Genomic DNA, 24,525 nt, shown 5'->3' with positions numbered 1-24,525 from the left:
AAGGTCACAGCTGAGAGGCAGAAGGCGACTGACAGTCGGCTGGTGACCGAGTGGCTGGTGCAGCGGTGAGCAGGTGGCCAGTGGAAGCAGCGAGCGAGTGCCCAAGCAGCAGAGTGAGTAAGGTGCCTCTTTACCCCACGCAGGGGAGAGGTGAACTCTGGGTCTGCACTGACCGAGGACAGCAACTGTGAGGGGGGTGCAGAGAAGGGTCGGGCCTGGAATGTGAAAGGGACTTTTGGGTTGCTGGAGCTAAGACCCTGAGGGGAAAAGGGCACTGCCCGACCTACTTTGGGGGGGGGGGGGGGTCTTTACTCATGGTTTAGGTTTATGAACCCTGTGTGTGGTGTTTTCCCAAATTCACTCCGAGTTACTTCCCTCCTTTTATTAAAAGTTTCTTTTCTACCCTTGGACTCTGTGCTTGCGAGAGGGGAAGTTTTGCTTCTCAGAGGCCCTGGGGCTGGGGTGTAATTGTCCCAGGTCACTGGGTGGGGGCTCGAGCCGGTTCTGTGTTGGATGGATGGAAAGGAACCTCTAGACATGGAACCCGGCCCTGGTTGCTGCCGGCTCCACCTGGCGGAAAGGTTACATAAGCAACACGGTGTCTACACTAACACTGCATCAACCCAAGTACGTTGACCTCAGCACTACCCTGAGCCTAACCCTGCCTGATCCTCCTTCCCATTGTTCCGGTTGCTTTGGGGATGGCCCCCCTTCCTGTTGTTGTGGGAACGGGGCCTCCTTGCTGTGCTGTAGAGTGCTCGGCTGGGGCACTGCACACCCCCCCCCCCAGTAGATTAGCATCCCTGTGTAACCTAGACGGAGCCTGGGAACAGAACGCAGGAGTCCTGGCCCCAGCCCCCTGCTCTAACCACTTCCCCATACTGCCCCTCCTAATTAAAACATCACTCTGCTCCCAAGTAACCCCCGGCCCCTCTGACCCCACACCTGCCTCCCCCGCCTGTCAGTCTCCTGCACCCATCACCCTGGTATCTGATTCCCCCTTGGGCAATCATGAAACCAGCACTGTGACCCCACATCCCTGCAGGGACCTGGGGTGCTGCCCCTGTGACCCCGCAGCCCTGTCCCCCAGGGGGCTATCAGAGCTGGGCCAGTCAGGGGGTATCAAGCAGCCCAGTTCTCTCCCTGGCCAATCCCTGGCCTGCTCCCAGAGTCACCACGGCCACCGCAGTTACCTAGCAACAGACAACAGCCGTAACCTAGCATCCAACAACAGCTGGCCCCAGGCCCCAGGCTTGGCCCACCCTTTGTCTGGGCAGAACCAGCCATGGAGGGCGAGGAGTCCAGCATGGAGGGCAAGGGGGGCTGGTCGCCCCCACCGGCCGAGGAGCCCTTGGATCCGTCCCCCCCGCCAGGCCAGGAGCCCTCGGATCCGTCCCCCCCGCCAGGCCAGGAGCCCTCGGATCCGTCCCCCCTGCCGGCCGACGAGCCCTCGGATCCGTCCCCCCCGCCAGGCCAGGAGCCCTCGGATCCGTCCCCCCCGCCAGGCCAGGAGCCCTCGGGCCCGTCCCACGAGGAGCCGGCTGGGGCTGGGGTGGAGGCCGACGAGGAGGAGGACCAGGAGGAGGTGGAAGTGACCGACATCCACACCCAGACGAAGCACAAGCCCCTGGGGGGCACGAAGAAGAAAGCAGCGAAGACAGCGGTTGTGGGTAGGTCACCCCCACCCCCGGGAGTAACCCAGAGCTGGTGCTGGGGCCGGCAATGCCAAGGGCCGAAGGGGCCACGGGGCCCCATCTCCCCTCGATGGGGTGAGCTGAGGCCTCGGGATCCAGGGCTGCGAAGCCGCCTCCAGCACCAGTGCAACCTCCCGGCTCTGACCCAGCCGATCTCCCCCCGACCCTGAGCCCCACGCCCTGCCAGGTAAAAGGCTGCGGGAGGGGCGTGGCTAGGAGAAGAGGGTGTAAACGTGCCCCAGCACCCAAGGCGATGAATGGGGATTGAGGGGTCCAGGAGTAGGGGGACCCCCTAGCTTGGGTAGCAGAGGCTGCAGATCAGGGTTGAGGGCTCCGGCAGGGCTGTGTTTGGGAAGCCCAGGGCTGGGCTAGCAGGGGGATGTGGGTTGGGATTGAGGGGCACCGGCAGGACTGTGGGGAGCCCAGGGCTGGGCTAGCAGCAGGGTGTGGGTTGGAAGTGAGGGGCACCGGCAGGACTGTGAGGAGCCCAGGGCTGGGCTAGCAGCGGGGTGTGGGTCAGGAGTGAGGGGCATCAGCGGTGTTGTGGGGTGAAGGGCGCCCAGGGCTGGGCTAGCAGGGGGATGTGGGTTGGGATTGAGGGCCACCGGCAGGACTGTGGGGAGCCCAGGGCTGGGCTAGCAGGGGGATGTGGGTTGGGATTGAGGGGCACCGGCAGGACTGTGGGGAGCCCAGGGCTGGGCTAGCAGGGGGGTGTGGGTCAGGAGTGAGGGGCATCAGCGGTGTTGTGGGGTGAAGGGCGCCCAGGGCTGGGCTAGCAGGGGGATGTGGGTTGGAAGTGAGGGCCACCGGCAGGACTATGGGGCGCCCAGGGCTGGGCTAGCAGGGGGGTGTGGGTTGGAAGTGAGGGCCACCGGCAGGACTATGGGGCGCCCAGGGCTGGGCTAGCAGGGGGATGTGGGTTGGAAGTGAGGGCCACCGGCAGGACTATGGGGCGCCCAGGGCTGGGCTAGCAGGGGGATGTGGGTTGGAAGTGAGGGCCACCGGCAGGACTGTGGGGAGCCCAGGGCTGGGCTAGCAGGGGGATGTGGGTTGGGATTGAGGGGCACCGGCAGGACTGTGGGGAGCCCAGGGCTGGGCTAGCAGGGGGATGTGGGTTGGGATTGAGGGGCACCGGCAGGACTGTGGGGAGCCCAGGGCTGGGCTAGCAGGGGGATGTGGGTTGGAAGTGAGGGCCACCGGCAGGACTGTGGGGCGCCCAGGGCTGGGCTAGCAGGGGGATGTGGGTTGGAAGTGAGGGCCACCGGCAGGACTATGGGGCGCCCAGGGCGGCTAGCAGTGGGGTGTGGGTTGGAAGTGAGGGGCACCGGCAGAGCCAGGGTGGGCTGGCTGCCAGCTCTGCTACCCTGAGTGGGGGCTCCGGGCAGTCAGTCCCATGCAGAGCCTGGGCTCAGAGAGCCGGGCCAGGCCCCATGGGTCGGGGAGGGTCCCAGGTGGGGAGGCTGCCCCTGCCCACTCACCCCGCCCCGTCTCTGCCCAGGCTATTCGGTGCGGCCCATCGTCCCGGCCAGGAGGGCCGAGCTGGTGGCGGTGGCCAAGGCCATGCACCGGGAGCAGTTCGGCAGGGAGGTGCAGGAGCTGTTCCACCTGGAGAGGGAGGCGGCCCTCAAGGCCATGCAGACAGGTAGGGCCCTTCTCGGGGGGCGCAGGACCCCTCTGCTCGCTGGGGAATGGCGCCGAGCCCCGCGGGCTGGAGCTGGGGGGCTCAGGAGAGGCCAGGGAGCCTAGCCTGGGACTAAGGGGGCGCAGCATGTAACTCGGGAGCCCAGGACCTGGCTGGGGCCACCAGCGCAGGAGATGGAGGATCCTGGGCAGGGCTGACCTCCTCCTGCCCACAGGTCTCTACATCGGCTGGCGCTGCCCCGAGTATCTGTGGGACTGCTTCCGCGTGGGTGAGCTCTCCAAGTGCTTCTGCGGGCACCTCCTGCGGGAGCACCAGGTCTATGTCGGTAGGTGCGGGGCGGCCGGGTGCTCTGGGGCAGGGCTGGTGGGGCCTGGGGGGGTGCCAGGCCCGTGTTGGTGAGTACGGGGCGGCCGGGTGCTCTGGGGCAGGGCTGGTGGGGCCTGGGGGGGTGCCAGGCCCGTGTTGGTGAGTACGGGGCGGCCGGGTGCTCTGGGGCAGGGCTGGTGGGGCCTGGGGGGGTGCCAGGCCTGTGTCAGGGGGTACGGGGTGCCCAGGTGTCATGCAGAAGGGCTGGCAGGCCCATGTTGGTGAGTACCGTGTGCCCGGGGGTGCCATTGGGCAGGGCTGGCAGGGTCTGGTGGGGCACTAGGGGGTACGGGGGGCCTGGGTGTCGAGGGGCAGGGCTGGCGGGGTCTGGGGAGCACCAGGCCCGTGTTGGTGAGTATGGGGTAGTGAGGCGCCATGGGGTAGGGCTGGTGGAGGCGGGGAAGCACCAGGCCTGTGTCGGGAGTCTGGGCTGCCCGGGTTCAGTGGGGAAGGGCTGGCAGGAACTAGGGGTAGTGTGTGAGCTCTCCAGGCACCAGTTCCCCTCTTGGCCCTGCTCCCCGCCAGCCTCGTGCACTCTAGGCTGGCAGTGATGGGTCAGCCCCACTCTGTCCCATGGAGCCTGTGTGCCCATCCCCCAGGGCCAGGGCAGGGGTCCCTCATTGCACACCCAGCTCCAATCCCCTCCTGCTGCCTCTGAGCTTGTCTGCTGCTCGGTCCCCTTCTCTGTGGGCCCCAGGCTGTGGGGCAGGGGGTGCTGGGATGGGGCCCTTCATAGAGCAGGCAGGTCTCCTTAGCAGCAGCCTGGCAGTGTTCAAAGGCTGGGCTTTCTCTGGGGCAGAGTGGGGATCCTAGAGACAGCCAAGCCCCGAAGAGACTCTCCCCCTTGCCACACCCAGACTGCCAGCTCAGAGCCTGCCCCCCCCCAGCCTGGGGGGCTCTATGGGGCAGTGCCCCCAGCTCAGCACCCGTGCACCCCAGCCTGCAGGGCTCTATGGGGCAGTGCCCCCCGGGCAGTTCCTGGGGCTCTCCCCGGGGGTGGGGAGGGCTTGCTGTGTGTGGCCCAAGGGGTGACGGGCACTTGCTCTGCAGAGACGCGGGCGCGGATGCCCTGCATCGTGCCCAGCTGCAAATGCCAGAGCTTCATCTTCATCCCCTCCCGGCCCGAGGACGTGGGCGAGTTCTGGCTGAGGAGGAGAGCTGGCTTCGACCCCTCCACCTGGCAGGCCACGTGCCGCTGCCAGCACGGCCACGAGGAGCACGCGCCCAGCGCCCGCCGCGCCTGTCGAGCCGCAGGTGGGGGCAGCTACGGGCCGGGCGTGCGGCCGCGGGGCAGAGAGCGTGTGCGTGCCGGGGGGGTGGACATGTGGGCTGTCACTGTGTGTGCGTGTGCGTGTGTGTGGGTAGTATGCACACGGGCTGTGTCCCGGAGTCCCCGGGCGATGCTCTGGAACTGCTCCCCACGAAGCCAGGCAGGACTCTGGGGAAGTCTCCTCTCTGGGAGCAGCCTGTCTGCAGGACACACAGCTCACCAGCCTTCCACCTTCCTGGGTCTGACCTCGGAGCATCCAGCCTCCTCTGCCCCTCCCTGCGCTTCCCACAGCGAGTCCGCCCAGGCAGGGTCCTGGGGAAGCCAGAGGGTCCTGCCCCCCAACTTCGCAGTCAGACGTGACTCTCAGCCAGCCAGTAACACAGAAGGTTTATTAGACGACAGGAACATGGTCTAACACAGAGCTTGCAGGTGCAGAGAACAGGACCCCTCAGCTGGGTCCATTTTGGGGGGCAGTGAGCCAGACAACCCCGTCTGCCCTTCACTCCATGTCCCAGCCAGCCCCAAACTGAAACTCCCTCCAGCCCCTCCTCCTCTGGGCTTTGTCCCTTTCCCGGGCCAGGTGGTCACCTGATTCCTTTGTTCTCCAACCCTTTAGCTCTCTCCTTGCAGGGGAGGGGCCCAGGCCATCAGTGGCCAGGAAACAGGGTGTCACCCATTGTCTGTGTCCAGACCCCTGCACACACCTGCCCTCTAGGGCTCTGCAGTGATCACACACCCTTATCCCACCCCCTAGATACTTAAGAACTGCATAGGGAAACTGAGGCACCCCCACACTATTCAGAGGAAACATTAAGAACAGTCCCGCTTCGTCACAGGCTGTCACTGTGTGTGTACATGTGGGGGTGGGGGTGCGCGTGGGCTGTCACTCTGTGTGTGTGTGTGTCTGTGGGGTGTCTGTGTGTGCACGTGAGCTGTCACTGCATGTCCCCTGGGCGTTTCCTGCCAACCGTGTGCACAGAAAGTGTCTCCCTGGTGCCTGTGGCTGGGTGTGCTCTGGCTGGAGGCTGCCGGTGCTAGGGGGAGGGGGAGGGAGGGTGCTGGGGACTCTCGGATGCTCTGGCCAAAACCCAGGGGCCCTGAATCCCCACCGGGCTGAGCCCTGCCCTTCCCTACACAGGCTGTTGGTGCGTCTGCTTTGAGTCCAACTTCCTGTGTGCGGCCTGCGACCGGCGCTGGGAGGAGCACAAGACTTTCTTCGAGACGGCCGAGACTCGGAGAAAAGGGGGCCGGCCCTTTGGTATGCGCAGCGTGGGGGGTGCACATGCCTGGCCTCTCCCCCCCTCGCTCCCATGGCAGCACATAGGGTCTGGCCCATAGCAGTGCAGCCCCCAGCTCAGTCACCCCTGGAGCCCCAGGGCTTATCACGCTGGGGAGAACCCCCACTGCCCTGCCCCATGGCAGCGCTGTCACCCCCGGCGTAGCCCCAGGGACACGCCTGTCCTGGGACAGAGTAGCTGGCACGGAGCCCCAGGCATGTCTGGCCCCTGCCCCCCCGCACCATTCCCCCTGCACAGCCTGTCACGGGGTCCCCGGGCGATGCTCTGGAACTGCACCCTACGAAGACAGGCAGGACTCTGGGGAAGTCTCCTCTCGGGGAGCAGCCTGTCTGCAGGACACACAGCTCACCCAGCTTCCCCCTTCCTGGGTCTGACCTCGGAGCATTCAGCCTCCTCTGCCCCTCCGTGCGCTTCCCACAGCAAGTCCGCCCAGGCGGGGTCCTGGGGAAGCCAGAAGGTCCTGCCCACCAAATCCACAGTCAGACGGGACTCTCAGCCGCCAATAAAAGAGAAGGTTTATTAGACAACAGGAACATGGTCTAACACAGAGCTTGTAGGTGCAGAGAACGGGACCCCTCAGCTGGGTCCATTTTGGGGGGCCAGGAGCCAGACAACCACATCTGCACTTCACTCCATGTCCCCAGCCAGCCCCAAACTGAAACTCCCTCCAGCCTCTCCTCCTCTGGGCTTTCCCCTTTCCCCGGCCAGGAGGGCACCTGATTCCTTTGTTCTCCAACCCTTTAGCTCTCACCTTGCAGGGGGGAAGGGCCCAGGCCATCAGTTGCCAGGAAACAGGATGTCGCCATTCTCTGTGTCCAGACCACTGCACATACCTGCCCTCTAGGGCTCTGCAACGATCATACACCCTTACCCCATCCCCGAGATACTTAAGAACTGCCTAGGGGAAACTGAGGCACCCCCACACTATTCAGAGGAAACATTAAGAACAGTCCCACTTCATCACACAGCCCCCTCCAGCACTAGGCACTGGGCCTGCTCTTTGTACATGGGGAGGCGGTGTGGCCCCCCCATGCTGAGCCCCGTGTCACGGAGTGTGGGGGAGTCCAGGCCCTGCACCCCTCTTCCTGGGATCCACTGAGACTCTCAGCCAGCCAGTAAAACAGAAGGTTTATTGCACAACAGGAACACAGTCCAAAACAGAGCTTGTGGGTACAACCAGGACCCCTCAATCACGTCCTTCTGGGGGAGCAGGGAGCTTAGACCCCAGCCCTGGGGTTCCCTGTGTTCCTCCACCCAGCTCCAAACTGAAAACTAAACCCCCCCAGCAGGCTCCCTGCTGCAGCCTCCGTCCACATTCCCCGGCAGAGGTGTCACCTCCCCCTCCCCCTCCTGGCTCAGGTGACAGGTTCTCAGGTCTCCCATCCCCAGGGCACATTCCCAGGTCAACACTCCCCCCTCCCTGCTGCGTCACATCCTCACATCTCTCCCCCTTTCGAGACTGAACTGAGCGGGGTCACTGTGACCGGTGACCTGGGGAAGTTCGGGGCCCCCTCTCCGGGACAGCGCGTCCGCTATCATGTTGGCACTTCCCTTCACGTGGACCACGTCCATGTCGTAATCCTGCAGGAGCAGGCTCCATCTCAGGAGCTTGGCGTTGGCTCCTTTCATCTGGTGCAGCCAGGTCAGGGGAGAGTGGTCGGTGTACACGGTGAAGTGTCGCCCGAAGAGATAGGGCTCTAGTTTCTTGAGGGCCCACACCATGGCCAGGCACTCCTTCTCGATGGCCGCGTAGTGTTGCTCCTGGGGTAGCAACTTCTTGCTCAGGTACACGATGGGGTGTCTCTCCCTCTTTTCATCCTCCTGCATTAACACCGCCCCCAGTCCCATGTCGGAGGCGTCGGTGAACACCACAAAGGGCTTGTCAAAGTCTGGGTTTGCCAGAACTGGGCCACTGACCAGAGCCTTCTTCAGCGACCGGAAAGCCTCCTGGCACTGCTCGGTCCAGACCACCTTGTCTGGCTTCCCCTTCTTGCACAGCTCAGTGATGGGGGTGGCTATGGCGCTAAAGTGGGGCACAAATCTTCGGTAGTATCCTGCCAACCCAATAAAGGCTTGGACCTGCTTTTTGGTGTGGGGAGCGGGCCAGTCTCTGATCACCTCCACCTTGGCTGGTTCCGGCTTTAGACGGCCGCTCCCCACTCGATGGCCCAGGTAAGATACTTCCACCATTCCCACCTTGCACTTCTCCGCTTTTACGGTCAGCCCAGCCCCCTGGAGTCGGTCCAGCACTTGTCTAACCTGGGACACATGGTCCTCCCAGGTCTGGCTAAAGACACAGATGTCATCAATATACGCCACGGCAAAACTCTCCATCCCCCTCAGTAGCTGGTCCACCAGGCGCTGGAAGGTGGCCGGCGCTCCCTTGAGGCCGAAAGGCAGGGTCAGGAACTCATAGAGCCCCAGAGGGGTGATAAAGGCCGATTTCAGTCGGGCATCTGCATCCAGCGGCACTTGCCAGTAGCCCTTTGTAAGGTCCATGGTGGTAAGGTACCGAGCTCCTCCCAGCTCGTCTAGGAGCTCGTCCGGCCTGGGCATGGGGTAGGCATCAGATACAGTGATGGCATTGAGCTTCCGATAGTCCACACAGAACCGGACCGACCCGTCCTTTTTGGGGACCAGCACCACCGGCGAGGCCCAAGGGCTGGCCGATGGCTGGATCACCCCCAAAGCCAGCATGTCCCTGACCTCTCTTTCCAGGTCCTGAGCAGTTTTCCCTGTGACTCGGAAGGGGGAGCATCTTATCAGCGGGTGCGACCCTGTCTGCACCCGGTGGACAGTCAGATTAGTGCGTCCTGTCAAAGTTTGACTCAGACTCACAATTTATCAGACCACTCTGTTTTATTAGCAAAGCTGCTCTGCTAATACATTTAGAAGTGAGCCCCCCGAGTGGGGCTTGTGTCTCTTAATTTATACAGTTTTTGGAGAACAAGTTACAGAGAAGTTACAGACAAAAGAAGAAAAAGATTTTAGTCACCACCCTTCGAGATCCCTGAGACCAGTCACGTATCTTCAATTACCTGCCATCCTTAACAATCTCCTTTAACAGCTTCCAGTTAACTAATTGCCCTTCACACCTTCCATTCTGATGCCTGCTTCTTCGACGTGCTGGCTCTATCTTAATTGCTTCTCCATTCAAAAGCTAACTGTCCCTACGTGTGTTCCCTCAGATACTTTGTAACATGTTTTGTCATGCCCTCTCATATACAATGTATCCAGCATGTTCCCTTATACAATGTTATACTTCCACAATCCCCCCTTTTGGTCAAGGCTACGCCCATGACCAATGACTTACTGGATTCCATACATCAATCATTCTTTTTCATTACTTTCACTGGTGACATTTAACAACATTAGAGTAGCACTCTGGATTCCCCAGACCCTCAGGATACAGGAGCTGAGGATTAAGCTTCTCAAAGGACACATGTTGGAAGCAGGACCCTTTCTGGTTCCGACAACCCCTTTCGAGGGAACCGCAGTCACGGTTTTACGTCCACCAGGCAGCAGGCGCTAGGCTCACTACTGCTTCTTGTTTGTTCATAGAATCATAGAATCATAGAATATCAGGGTTGGAAGGGACCCCAGAAGGTCATCTAGTCCAACCCCCTGCTCGAAGCAGGACCAATTCCCAGTTAAATCATCCCAGCCAGGGCTTTGTCAAGCCTGACCTTAAAAACCTCTAAGGAAGGAGATTCTACCACCTCCCTAGGTAACGCATTCCAGTGTTTCACCACCCTCTTAGTGAAAAAGTTTTTCCTAATATCCAATCTAAACCTCCCCCACTGCAACTTGTTGGGTCCTGCTGCCTGCTTACCCTCTGCTTCTGGCAACCCTTACGAGAGCGCAGATTGTAAGGGGTTGCAGGCTGTTCCTCTTTGTCTTCTGGGGTTGAAGCTGGTTCGGCGTGGTCTTGCAGAGGTGCTTGGTCCCCGTGAGGTGGCGCTGGCTTACACTGTGGGGCGTGGATCCATGCAGCGATGCTGGATAATTTCACTGCTGTCTGGGTGGTGAGCAGTACCTGGTACGGACCCTCCCACCGGGGTTCCAAGGCGTGCTTCCGAAGGTGGTGCCGCAGGCAGACCCACTCACCAGGCTCAGGAGTGTGACAGGCAGCAGAGGTGGGTTCCCTCGGCCAAGCTGCTCGCACCTGCGAATGGAAGGAGCTCACCGCTTGCATTAACCCTTTGCAGTCCTGGAGGAGCGTGTGAATTGGGTTTAGGTCTGGGGCTGGGGTAATAGTAGCCATTGTTCGCATAGGGCGTCCCATGATGATTTCAAATGGACTCAATTTGTGTCTCTGGGATGGGGATGACCGAATTTCCATAAGGGCCAGTGGTAAAGCAGCTGGCCAGTTTAACCCTGTGGAACTACAGATTTTTGCCAGCTTATTTTTAAGCACACCATTTCGCCTTTCAACTGCCCCTGCACTCTGTGGATGGTAAGGGCAGTGCAACAGGTGGGTGACCTGGTTTAGATGTTGAACAATTTTGTTCCCCGGTCACTAGACAAAGTGGCAGGAATTCCCTTGGTAGGGATAATGTGGTTTAACAGACATTTTGCAACAGACAATGAATCAGCTTTGCGACAGGGAAAGGCTTCAATCCAACCCGAAAACAGACATAACTAAAATGAATTCATATTTCTGACACTTTGGCATTTGTACAAAAGCAAGTTGCCAGTGTAGGAAAGGTGCTTGAGGCAAACCCCGGAACCCTTGTGTTACTTTTACAGATTTGCCTACATTGTGGCTTTGACAAGTAACACAAGCGGCACAGTGGCGGGTTGCAAAGGGGCTGAAATGGGGAGCCCACCACCCCGCCTTACTCATAGCAGAGACCATCCCCTCTTGCCGACATGTGAAACACCATATAGCAGGGCGGCTAGAGACGGGTAGAGTGAGAGGGGGGCTACAAAGGTACCGGTGGGCGATGGCCAAAGGGAATCAGATTGCAAAGAGCAACCCAAAGCACTCCAGGAGTCTCTCTGTGTTTCTGGGGCAGAATCCTGGAGCTGAGCGAGATGAGACAGGGATGGTGGCATTACAGAGACAGAGAGGGGACCAAGAAACGCTTCTGGTGAAGGTTTTATAGTGGCAGCATGTTTTGCAGCAGCATCAGCAAGTGCATTATCTTTTGCCACCTCGGTGTCTGCCGCTGAGTGGCCAGTACACTTAACAATTGCCAAGGCAGACGGTAGTAAAACTGCCTACAGGAGGGCGGCAATGTAGGGGCCATTCTTGATGGGGTACCAGTAGAGGTAAGAAAACCTCGAGCCTGCCAGAGGGTGCCAAAGTCATGCACAACCCCAAAGGCATACCGAGAATCAGTAAAAATAGTGGCAGAGAGCCCCTCGGCTAGAAAGCAGGCACGGGTTAGAGCAATCAGTTCAGCCACCTGGGCAGAGGTCACAGAGGGTAAGGGCGCAGCTTCTATGGTCTCAGAGAGAGAGACCACAGCGTACCCTGCAAGAAGGTGGCCTTGGTCATTTCTATAACAGGACCCATCAGTGAATAATACCAGGTCAGAGTTAGGGAGAGCTACATCTGAAAGGTCGGGGCGCGGGACAGTGATAGCAGAGACAGTTGCAGGGCAGTCATGGGATTCACCATCACTAGGTAAAGGAAGGAGGGTAGCAGGGTTTAACCGGGAGCAGCACTTACTAGTGATATGTGAGGCTGAAAGCAGCAAAAGTTCACACCTAGTGAGGCGAGCAGAGGAGAGATGAGCAGTAAATAGTACAGCCAAGTTTGCATAGCAAGTCCCGTCCCAGAAGGTTTGCGGGGTGGAATCAGAGAGGAGGAATACATGCTCCTCAGAGAGGGGACCGACTTGAACAGACAAAGGTTTTGAGAGGGGAAAAGAGGTAGGGATCCCTGTAATGCCAACAGCAGACACGGATTTTCCAGATCGGGGAACCTCAGGCAAGTCAGTGGTGCGGATTGTAGAAAGAGAAGCTCCAGTATCAACAAGGAAAGGGAGAGAGAGATCATTTACAGTCAGGACACATTCTCCAGTAGGGGACAGAGGTAATAAGGGAGCTAAAACTTTGTGAGGTTCCCCAGCATCCCGTCATTGTTGGGGTGAAAAATAGGGTTGGGGATCAGCTGGAGGAACCAGTGGGGGTTCACTTGATTTCCCATACAATTATTAGGTCGTCTTGGACACTCTTTTTTCCAGTGTCCAGGCTGTTTACAGTAGTTACAAACCCCAGTTAATCCAGCCCCCCGCCCCCTTCCGCAACCCCGTCCCTGTCCCCGGTGTGGTCGGCTTAGTCCTGAATAATGCTGTATCTGCAGAGCCATTAACTTTTGGGAGGACTGTTCCTCCTATCCTTTTAAAGTGCGGTGGCAATGCTCTGCTACTGCCAGCAATTTGTCCATGGTTTCAGTCTCCCATCCCACACTTATTCGTTTTAACATGCTGCCTGTGGCAGGGAGAAGACCATCAACAAATGCGTGTGCCAAGGCCCCCTGCCCATTTACACTGGGCTCTTGTATTCCTGAATGTTGTAGGAAAATATCAATTAGCCGGGACCTATAGTCGCCTGGGCTTTCTCCTTGCCCTTGCTTACAGCAACGTATTGCTGTCCAGTTTGTTTTAGGAGACCACACTTTGGGAATGGCTTGATGCAGGCGCTTCCAAAGAGCCATACACCGGTCTCTGTATGCCGAATCTGGGCCAGTACTTTTTGTGGTTGAGTGGCGTGCCTCAGCTGGCCAGTCTGCGGCAGCCAACCATTTTTCATAATAACTGGCAGGAGCTAACAATTTACAGAGTTGGAGGAGATCTGTCTCAGAGGGTTCATAGGTTTCACAGATTAACAGAAACTCCTCAGCAAATTTGACAGAGTTTTCCTGTGGTTTGGGAAAACTTTTAACTATAGATAAAAGTTCCGTACGAGTCCAGGCTTATAATCCCATATGGACTCACTTTCTCCCATCTTAAGGACTCGTAAGGGTGCCACAACAGTTTGATCAGAGTCTCTCATTAACCTCCCATCAGGTTCTCTTTTCCAAGAAGAGATGTCAAGAGAATCTTTGCAGTCTGCTTTGGATTTCTTCTTCATAATATTTTGCAGGGCTGCGAGGCCAATGAGGGTATCTTCTTCACTTTCATTATCTGTAGTCACTGAAGATTTTTCCTTTTCTGATTTCTTATTTGCGCAGGAGTATGGTGGGGGTCGGGTTTGATCCGGATCATTGCACAGGACTGGGCAAAGGGGAGCGCTCGGACTAGTGATGGGAGAGACTGCATCCAATTGAACTGTTAGTTTTTTGATAGAATTTTTAAGAGAGGTGAGTTTTGACTCAGTCCATCTACGATTTGCCTCTTCCCACCACTGCATGAAGCAGTCTACTTCTCCTCTCTCCAATTTGGTTTTTGGGAGGACGAGTTTGCTTTTTAAAGCGTCCACTCAATCCTTGTCCCAAAAACCTAACAGTGGCCACTGTAATTTGGGGTTCTCTAGAGCTAATTTGGACCATTTTTCAAGAAACCTACAAGAGTCCGGACCCCTCCTAAAATACATAAAATAAGCTGGAGTTCCCTTCGGGAACTGTTCTACCTTAGACTTCTGATTATCCATCCAGGAGGACTTCACACAGCACTCACACAAGAAGGAAATTCGGGCTCAGCAGAGCGGTGCCCGGTGCAACACACAGAAAGGAGCCCACAGGCTACGGCCTCAACAGCCCTTGCTTTCACACCAGGGGTTATACCCAAGGCGTGGTGCGGCTGCAGCTGTGCAGATTCCACTTATTCAGACCGTGGGGACGGGGATCCCTTGGTCAGCCAGTCTCCGGACAGAGATGGCTCCCAGATTCACACACACACCACGGGGAAGACGGATAGACACAAAGACAAGACAGTCCTCAAACCGGTTAAAGCACAAAAATAATAATTACCTGAGACGTCTGATTCCAGAAGCTGGGTCCAAAGACCCCTACCCGAACAGAGTGGGAACGAACAAGTTCAATGGCGTAGACTGCGCTGCTGCTGTGTACCTTTCTGTCTTGTGGAGGATCGCTTGGACTAAGCGTCCAGGCGCCGGCTGTCACGATCGTCCTGCAAGGCAGTTAGGGATCACACAGCCTCAGTGAAGCCGCTTGCCATCTCACTGGGGCCTCCCAGTTGTCAAAGTTTGACTCAGACTCACAGTTTATCCGACCACTCTGTTTTATTAGCAAAGCTGCTCTGCTAATACATTTAGAAGTGAGCCCCCCGAGTGGGGCTTGTGTCTCTTAATTTATACAGTTTTTGGAGAACAAGTTACAGAGAAGTTACAGACAAAAGAAGAAAAAGATTTTAGTCACCACCCTTCGAGATCCCTGAGACCAGTCACATATCTTCAATTACCTGCCATCCTTAACAATCTCCTTTAACAGCTTCCAGTTAACTTAACTAGTTGCCCTTCACACCTTCCATTCTGATGCCTGCTTCTTCGACGTGCTGGCTCTATCTTAATTGCTTCTCCATTCAAAAGCTAACTGTCCCTACCTGTGCTCCCTCAGATACTTTGTAACACGTTTTGGCATGCCCTCTCATATACCATGTATCCAGCATGTCCCCTTATACAATGTTATACTTATACAGTGTTATACTTCCACAGTCCAGGCTGGTTGGAAAACAGCTGTCGGTACGGATGCAGCACCCCCCTGACCTCAGTTTGCTGGGCAGGGGTTAGCTGATCCGAGAGGGGAATTGTTTCCAGGGGGGAACCAGCTCTGGTCCCAGGGAATAGATCTACTAAAGGGTCATCTCCCTGCTCCTCCCACTGTCCACCCACGGCCAACACCACATTCCCCCTGGCATAATATGGCTTCATCATATTCACATGGTACACCCGGCGGTGGTGCGCCCGGTTTGACAGCTCCACCACATAGTTTACCTCATTGAGCTGCTGGACGACCTTGAAAGGGCCCTCCCAGGCGGCCTGTAGTTTGTTCTTTCTCACTGGGATGAGAACCATCACCGGATCCCCGGTGGCGTAGGCACGGGCCCGCGCCGTACGGTCATACCAGACCTTCTGCTTCCTCAGGGCTCTGGCCAGATTCTCCCTGGCCAGGCCCATGAGTTCAGCCAGTCTCTCTCGGAAGATCAGGACATACTCCACCACTGACTCTCCATCGGGAGTGGCCTTCCCCTCCCACTCGTCTCTCATCAGGTCCAGGGGGCCCCTCACCCTCCTGCCATATAACAGTTCGAAAGGCGAAAATCCGGTAGACTCCTGGGGCACCTCCCTGTACGCGAACAGCAGGTGAGGCAAGTACTTGTCCCAATCCTGCGGGTGCTGGTTCATAAAGGTTTTCAGCATCATCTTTAGCGTCCCGTTAAACCTCTCCACCAGCCCGTTGGACTGGGGGTGATAAGCTGAGGCCCAGTCATGCCGGACCCCACATTTCCCCACAAGCACCGGAGCAGGGCCGACATGAAGTTGGAGCCTTGGTCTGTCAAGACTTCCTTGGGGAACCCCACCCGGCTGAAAATGGTCAGGAGCGCGTCGGCCACGGTGTCTGCTTCAATGGAAGCTAAGGGCACTGCCTCGGGGTAGCGGGTGGCAAAATCTACCACCACCAGAATGTATTTCTTCCCCGACCGGGTCGTCCTGCTGAGAGGCCCCACGATGTCCATGGCCACCTTCTGGAAAGGCTCCTCTATGATGGGCAAAGGTCTCAAAGCTGCTTTCCCCTTGTCCCGGGCCTTCCCCACCCTCTGACAGGGGTCACAGGATCGGCAATACTGCCGGACCGTGGTAAAGACCCCGGGCCAGTAAAAGTTCTGTAGCAGCCTCTGCCGGGTGCGCCGGATTCCCTGGTGCCCTGCGAGGGGGATGTCATGGGCCAGGGACAGGAGCCTGCGGCGATACTTCTGGGGGACCCCCAGCTGCCTCCTGATCCCACAGGACTCTACTTCCCTTGTGGGAGCCCATTCTCGGTACAGGAACCCCTTCTCCCACAGGAACCTCTCCTGGCAGCCTCTCCTCATGGTCCATACCACACCGAGGTCGGCCAGGTCCCTGAGCTTCCGCAAGGAGGGATCTTTCCTCAACTCGGCCTGGAACTCAGCGGCTGGGGAAGGGAAGGGGCCCGGTTCCCCCTCAGTGGCCAGTTCTGAGTCCACAGCCTCTCTGAGCCGTGCCCCTCGGCGCTCCCTCCCCACCAGGGTAGGGTCCTGAGCCTCCGGTGTGGTACCCTCCCCAAAGTCGGGGCGCAGTGCCCCTCGCCGGCTCTGGCTATGGGTCACAACCAGGGCGGTCTGGGGCTTGCTTGGCCACTCCTCTAGGTCTCCCCCCATCAAAACTTCAGTGGGCAAATGGTGGTGTACCCCCACATCCTTGGGGCCCTCCTTGGCCCCCCATTTCATGTGTACCCTTGCCACGGGCACCTTAAATGGGGTCCCGCCCACCCCTGTCAGGGTCAGGTAGGTGTTGGGCACCACCCGATCTGGGGCCACCACCTCGGGCCGGGCCAGCGTCACCTCCGCGCCCGTATCCCAGTATCCATTGACCTTCCTCCCATCCACCTCCAGGGGAACAAGGCACTCTCTCCGGAGGGACAGCCCCGCGCCCACCCTGTAAACCGAGCACCCTGAGTCCAGAGCCTCCAGCCCTCTGGCGGAGTTGGCCTGGGGTACTCTTCCCTCTTGAGCAGGTGGTAAACTGGTAGGCCCCCTTTCCTGGGTCGTCTGCCCCTCGTCCAGCTGGGTCCCTACCCAGTTAACCCTGGGTAGGTTGGGTCTGCTCAGTTTGTCCCTGAGCCCGGGGCACTGGGTCCGTACGTGGTCTCTCTGGCCACAGTGATAGCAGCTCAGGTCACGTTGGTCCCATCGAGCGGGTCAGAGGGGCTCGACGCTAGGTGTTCCCCGTGGGAGGGGGTTCTCCCTATTTCCCCGCTGGGAGGCCTCATGGTGACTCTCTCTCTGCATTGGGTGGGGGGCCTGTTGTTTTGGGACTCCTCCCGGCTACCCCCTGACCGACTGTTCACAAACTCGTCGGCCAGCTGCCCTGCGTGCTGGGGGTTCTCGAGCTTTTTGTCCACCAACCACAGCCTCAGGTCGGAAGGGCACTGATCATACAGTTGCTCCAGTACGATTAGGTCCAGCAGGTCCTCTTTAGCTTGGGCCCCAGCTGTCCACTTGCGGGCATACCCCTGCATCCGGTTGACCAGTTGTAGGTAGGTGACCTCAGGCGTTTTACGCTGACTCCGGAACCTTCTCCGGTACATCTCGGGGGTCAGCCCAAACTCACGGAGCAGGGCCTGTTTGAACAGTTCATAGTCCCCTGCCTCCGGCCCTGTCATCCGGCTGTACACCTCCACGGCTTTGGGGTCCAGTAAGGGGGTGAGGAACTGGAGCCGGTCTGCAGGGTCAACCCTGTGCATCTCGCAGGCATTCTCAAAGGCCGTCAGGAAGCTATCTATGTCCTCCCCCTCCTTCCGCTGGGCCAGGAAGCACTTATCAAAGTTCCTTGCAGTCTTGGGTCCCCCCTCACTCACCGCAGCCGGGGCCCCACTGCTCTTCAGCCTGGCCAGCTCCAGTTCATGCTGTCTTTGTTTCTCCTTCTCCTGACATTCCCTCTCCTTCTCCTCCTGCTCATGTTGACGTTGTTTCTCTTCATGTTGACGTTGTTTTTCATGATCCTCCAGCTCCCTCATTTTCATCTCCCTCTCCCATTCCAGCCGCATCCGCTCTGGGGATGGGGAGCTCTGCCGGGAGGATCCCCTGCTGGCTGACGGGGTCAGGGTGCCCTCGGTATTCACTGGGCTTCCCCCAACCCCTCCCCCAGGCCTAGGTAGGAAGGGTCTCAAGATGGACCAGGAGCAGGTCCTCAAAGAATCAATCCTGAAGCACTTGCATGAGAGGAAAGTGATCAGGAACAATCAGCATGGATTCACCAAGGGAAGGTCATGCCTGACTAATCTAATCGCCCTTTATGATGAGATTACTGGTTCTGTGGATGAAGGGAAAGCAGTGGATGTATTGTTTCTTGACTTTAGCAAAGCTTTTGACACGGTCTCCCACAGTATTCTTGTCAGCAAGTTAAGGAAGTATGGGCTGGATGAATGCACTATAAGGTGGGTAGAAAGCTGGCTAGATTGTCGGGCTCAACGGGTAGTGATCAATGGCTCCATGTCTAGTTGGCAGCCGGTATCAAGTGGAGTGCCCCAGGGGTCGGTCCTGGGGCCGGTTTTGTTCAATATCTTCATAAATGATCTGGAGGATGGTGTGGATTGCACTCTCAGCAAATTTACGGATGATACTAAACTGGGAGGAGTGGTAGATACGCTGGAGGGGAGGGATAGGATACAGAAGGACCTAGACAAATTGGAGGATTGGGCCAAAAGAAATCTGATGAGGTTCAATAAGGATAAGTGCAGGGTCCTGCACTTAGGACGGAAGAACCCAATGCACAGCTACAGACTAGGGACCGAATGGCTAGGCAGCAGTTCTGCGGAAAAGGACCTAGGGGTGACAGTGGACGAGAAGCTGGATATGAGTCAGCAGTGTGCCCTTGTTGCCAAGAAGGCCAATGGCATTTTGGGATGTATAAGTAGGGGCATAGCGAGCAGATTCAGGGACGTGATCGTTCCCCTCTATTCGACATTGGTGAGGCCTCATCTGGAGTACTGTGTCCAGTTTTGGGCCCCACACTTCAAGAAGGATGTGGATAAATTGGAGAGAGTCCAGCGAAGGGCAACAAAAATTATTAGGGGTCTGGAACACGTTGTCACGGAGTCCCTGGGCGATGCTCTGGAACTGCTCCCCATGAAGCCAGTCAGGACTCTGGGGTAGTCGCCTTTCTGTGAGCAGCCTGTCTTCAGGACACACAGCTCACACAGCTTCCACCTTCCTGGGTCTGACCTCGGAGCATTCAGCATCCTCTGCCCCTCCGTGCGCTTCCCCCCAGTGAGTCCACTCAGGCGGGGCTCCTGGGGAAGCCAGAGGGTCCTGCCCCCCAACTCCGCAGTCAGACGTGACTCTCAGCCAGCCAGTAAAACAGAAGGTTTATTAGACGACAGGAACATGGTCTAACACAGAGCTTGCAGGTGCAGAGAACGGGACCCCTCAGCTGGGTCCATTTTGGGGGGCAGTGAGCCAGACGACCACGTCTGCACTTCACTCCATGTCCCAGCCAGCCCCAAACTGAAACTCCCTCCAGCCCCTCCTCCTCTGGGCTTTGTCCCTTTCCTGGGCCAGGTGGTCACCTGATTCCTTTGTTCTCCAACCCTTTAGCTCTCACCTCGCAGGGGGGAAGGGCCCAGGCCATCAGTTGCCAGGAAACAGGGTGTCGGCCATTCTCTGTGTCCGGACTCCTGCACACACCGGCCCTCTAGGGCTCTGCAATGATCATACACCCTTACCCCACCACCTAGATACTTAAGAACTGCCTAGGGGAAACTGAGGCACCCCCACACTATTCAGAGGAGCCATTAAGAACAGTCCCACTTCGTCACACACATGACTTATGAGGAGAGGCTGAGGGAGCTGGGATTGTTTAGCCTGCAGAAGAGAAGAATGAGGGGGGATTTGATAGCTGCTTTCAACTACCTGAAAGGGGGTTCCAAAGAGGATGGCTCTAGACTGTTCTCAATGGTAGCAGATGACAGAACGAGGAGTAATGGTCTCAAGTTGCAGTGGGGGAGGTTTAGATTGGATATTAGGAAAAACTTTTTCACTAAGAGGGCGGTGAAACACTGGAATGCGTTACCTAGGGAGGTGGTAGAATCTCCTTCCTTAGAGGTTTTTAAGGTCAGGCTTGACAAAGCCCTGGCTGGGATGATTTAACTGGGAATTGGTCCTGCTTCGAGCAGGGGGTTGGACTAGATGACCTTCAGGGGTCCCTTCCAACCCTGATGTTCTATGATTCTATGTCCTCGGCAGCAGTCTGACCCCTCCCAGCCCGGTCAGGCCCCAGGGCCCACGCTGCGTCCGCCGGGCGGCTTCCCTCAGGGACAGGGATCTTCCCTCAGGGACAGGGATCGGGTCATCCAAGCGATCCCTCTGCTCCAACTGGGCAATCAGCTGTTCCTTGGTGGACCTCCCGATGCGCAGCCCCCTCTGCCTGCACAGCTCCACCAGGTCGCTCTTAAGGCGTTTAGCGTAGATCTCCCTGCTGGCCACTCGCAGGCCGGGCAGCTTCCCACGGTTTCCAGGAAAAGCCCCTAGTGTGCCAGCCCTTCTTGAGGTCACCACCTCTTTGCTAGGGTCGAGCTGCAAACTCCTCCACCCCTGGGACCGCTCGCTGCAATTCCCCGGGGGACCCTGTTACTGCAAAAGTCCTTCTCTCTGGTCACACACTCCCAGGGGTTAACCGCCCCCTGAAACTGTCTCTCTCTGAATCTTCAGCACGCCTGGTCCCCGTCAATCCCCCTTCGTTTTACTGCTCCCCAGTCACTTACTGCAGGAAGCGCCGTTTACGGGGTGCAGTACATCCCACCGCTGCCACCAGTTGTCACGGAGTGTGGGGAGTCCAGGCCCTGCACCCCCCTTCCTGGGATTCACTGAGACTCTCAGCCAGCGAGTAAAACAGAAGGTTTATTGCACAACAGGAACACAGTCCACAACAGAGCTTGTGGGTACACCCAGGACCCCTCAATCAAGTCCTTCTGGGGGAGCAGGGAGCTTAGACCCCAGCCCTGGGGTTCCCTGTGTTCCTCCACCCAGCCCCAAACTGAAAACTAAACCTCCGCAGCAGGCTCCCTCCTGCAGCCTCTGTTCACATTCCCGGGTAGAGGTGTCACCTCCCCCTCCCCCTCCTGGCTCAGGGGACAGGCTCTCAGGTCTCCCATCCCCAGGGCACATTCCCAGGTCAACGCTTCCCCCTCCCTGCTGCATCACATCGTCATACCAGCCGGTTCCGTAAAGACCCGATTCATTGCACCCCAACAGGAGGCGACCCCCCTGCCCCGTGTCCCCCGTGCTGGGCAAGGGGCAGCGTTAACCCTTTTATTCCCACTGAGTAACAATATAACGTAGAGAGGGAAACTGAGGCACACATTGGCTTCATAAAAATATTACCCAAAAATCCTGCTTCATCAGCCCTCCCATGGCATTGGAGTGTGCCACGCCCCAGGGCCACTGGCCACCAGGAGTTCCCAGCCAGTGAGGGGAATCCTTTCTGTCGTCAAGGAAACACCATTCCCCAACTCAGCTAGCCGACTGCCTCCTACCCTGTCCCTGTCCCAGGAAATAAATTTACCCCTTCACTCCCAGAGGGTTACAGTACAGAGTGAGTGGGGAAACTGAGGCACACTTATATCGTCCATAAAATTAATACAGCGTTTTCCTACATCCTCTGCCCTGGCTTTCTCTGATGTCCCTTTGGGAGGGATTGAAGCTAAGCCGGAAGGCCACTCATGCCAGAGTCAGAGCGTCCACATGGGGCGTTGTGTAGTTCTGTGGGGCACCATCCCCGTGTCACACACACTCTGCAAAGCTCAGCTCCAGACTGGGGCCCCACCCCGTGTCCTCAGCCCCACACCACCCCCCACTCCCGCCACCTCCCACCTTCCCCTGAACCCCCCTGGCCAAGCTCAGAGAGCTGGGCGCCCCTCCTGTGGGGCCAGGATGGACCCATTGGGCTGTTCGGGGGGGTGGGAGAACACTGGGCTGGGTGGGACCATTGATCTGTTCTGGGGGTGGGAACCCCTGGGCTAGATGAGCCCATTGGTCTGATCTGGGGGGGACCCTGGGCTGGAGGGGCCCATTGGTCTGATCTGGGTGGGGGGGGTGACCCTGGGCCGGACGGGCCCGTTGCTCTGATCTGAGGTGGTCCCGGCTGACAGGGGCTGGGGTGGGTTGATGACCTGGCTCCTCCCACACCAGCAGTAACTGAACTATTGGTGTCCGGTCCGTACATCTGACCGGACACTGCTCGGGTCCCTTTTTGACCAGACACCGGGCACCTGGCAACCCTACCTGTTACCGCCTCCCCCTCCCGAGTTACCCTGATGCCCCGTGGCCCCCGTCCCATGTCCCTGTCTTTCCCCTCCACGCCGTGCCTCCCGCCCCTCCCCATGACTCCCCATTCCTCCTCATGTTACCCCCACTGCCATGGCCCCCGCCCCTTGCTGTTACCCCCATGCCCTGCAGCCCCCATTCCATGCCTCTAGCCCTCTCCAGGGCCCTCATCCTCCCTGTGTTACCCCCAGCCTGTGGCCTCCGTCCCATGCCTGCCTCTCTCTTCTGTCCCCAGGAGAAGCCTACTTGCCCTTTGCCGAGATGCCTGAGCTGCGGAACACCGTCCTGACGGGACACCCGGGGCACAGCTCTGCCCCCCAGGCCCCGCTGGGGGAGCTCCCTGCCCCATCCTCACACGATCTGCCTTTTCCCTCCCCAGGACTGCGAAGCCCAGCCAAGCAGAGCGGCAAGAAGGCGTGAGGCCCGCCCCGGGGCAGCCACCAATAAAGGGACTTGGCTCTGCACGTGTGGAGGTCGGACGTGGGGCAGATCTCTGGGCTGGGGAGCGCCACACATGAGGGATGGAGGGGGGACAGAGCGAGCGAGCCAGGTGGGGGCGATACCCTGGGAGCAGCCCTGTGTGCTGCCAGCCTGGAGGCTGAGCACCAACTCCGGGCACAGCCCAACAGTCCAGCCCGGAGCCGCTCGGCGCCTGTGTGAGCTGCCGCGTGCTCCCAGCCTGGCCGTTAACCCCACGGCAAGGCTCCCCCGTGACGCACGGAGAGCTGGCCTAGGGGGAGTGTGACCCCTACAGCTTGTCAGAGAGCCCCAGCGTGGCCGGGACCCATGGATGGGGGGGCCCACAGCAGCTCTCACTGCACCAGATGGCAGGATGAACGGGCTTGCAGCCCCCAGCTCCACCCTGCTCGTCAGCTGTCATGGGCATGGTCAGGGCTGGAGCACTCTGGGGCTGGGGTCTCACTGGGGCCAGGATGGTTGGGGTGGGTCTCAGGGTTGGGGCACTCTGGGCCTGGGGTCTCACTGGGCCCAGGGTGGTCGGGGGGGTCTCAGGGCAGGGGCATTCTGGGGCTGGGGTCTTCCTGGGGCCCAGGATGGTCGGGGCGGGGGGGGGTCTCAGGGCTAGGGCTGTCTGTCTGCAGACCAAATCACAGGTGCTGATGCTGCGCAAATGCCCCAGCCGCAAGCGAGGGTACCTGGGACCCGCTCTGGTGCTGAGGCCGGGAGGCTGGCCTGGCCCACCCAGGGCTCATGGTGAAGAGGCAGCAGGGGTCACCCATTCACCCCACTAAGTGAGGGGACCCCACCAAGCTCTGCCTCAGGCCCCGCCTGACCAGCGACACACACAAGCTGTGAAGCGCCCAGGCCAGGGAGGAGCTCAGGCTGCGCTGGGTAGCTGCGTGCGGGGCCCTGGGCTGTCACCTGGGTGAGCGAATGGGCCCTTCTGACCTCCCACCTCAAGGGCGACGCTGCCTCCCGCCGGGTCCCTGGGGGTGAAGCATGGCCGCAGGGCTCAGTACTGCCAGGCGGGAAGAGCTTGCAGGGCTGTCAAGGTTCCTTCCCCACTCTGAAGTACAGATGGGGGGACCGGCATAGAATCATAGAATATCAGGGTTGGGAGGGACCTCAGGAGGTCATCTAGTCCAACCCCCTGCTCAAAGCAGGCCCAATCCCCAATTTTTGCCCCATATCCCTAAACGGCCCCCTCAAGGATTGAACTCACAACCCTGGGTTTAGCAGGCCAAAGCTCAAACCACTGAGCTATCCACATGGCATGAAAGACCCCCTAAGCTTATTCTTACCAGCTTTGGTTAAAAACTTCCCCAAGGTACAAACTTTGCCTTGGCCTTGAACCCTACGCTGCCACCACCAAGTATGTTAAACAAAGACCAGGGAAAGAGCCCACTTGGAGACGTCTTCCCCCAAAATATCCCCCCAAGCCCTACACCCCCTTTCCTGGGGAAGGCTTGATAAAAATCCTCACCAATTTGCCTCGGTGAACACAGACCCAAACCCTTGGATCTTCAGAACAATGAAAAAGCAATCAGGTTCTTAAAAGAAGAATTTTAATGAAAGAAAAAGATAAAAGAATCACCTCTGTAAACTCAGGATGGTAAATACCTTACAGGGTAATCAGATTCAAAACACAAAGAATCCCTCTAGGCAAAACCTTAAGTTACAAAAAGACACAAAAGCAGGAATCTACATTCCATCCAGCACCACGTATTTTACCAGCCATTAAACAAAAGGAACTCTAACACATTTCTAGCTAGATTACTTACTAACTAACAGAAGTTTTGAGGCTGCATTCCTGATCTGTTCA

At 58.4% G+C, this 24,525-nt stretch overlaps 1 protein-coding gene across 4 annotated transcripts; it reads left to right on the top strand.

The window, feature by feature from the left end:
- Positions 1–1,222: 1,222 nt before the first annotated feature.
- Positions 1,223–22,697, top strand: FAM221B (family with sequence similarity 221 member B). 4 transcript variants are annotated; one of them, XM_073346146.1, is made up of 6 exons: positions 1,223–1,670; positions 3,193–3,336; positions 3,551–3,661; positions 4,753–4,956; positions 6,111–6,230; positions 22,480–22,697. In XM_073346146.1, exons 1-6 carry the CDS (start codon positions 1,286–1,288, stop codon positions 22,662–22,664), a joined length of 1,149 nt encoding a protein of 382 aa, XP_073202247.1. In that variant the 5' UTR covers positions 1,223–1,285; the 3' UTR covers positions 22,665–22,697. The 4 variants fall into 4 exon arrangements, with proteins under 4 accessions (XP_073202247.1, XP_073202250.1, XP_073202249.1 ...); XM_073346149.1 differs by having other exon boundaries at positions 22,624–22,693; XM_073346148.1 differs by lacking the exon at positions 3,193–3,336.
- Positions 22,698–24,525: the final 1,828 nt, after the last annotated feature.

This window comes from Lepidochelys kempii, chromosome 5 (genome assembly GCF_965140285.1).
Source record: "Lepidochelys kempii isolate rLepKem1 chromosome 5, rLepKem1.hap1, whole genome shotgun sequence".
Taxonomy (NCBI): Eukaryota; Metazoa; Chordata; order Testudines; family Cheloniidae; genus Lepidochelys; species Lepidochelys kempii.
Note: the sequence above shows the minus strand (reverse complement) of the source record. Positions and strands in the feature narration are given on the sequence as shown.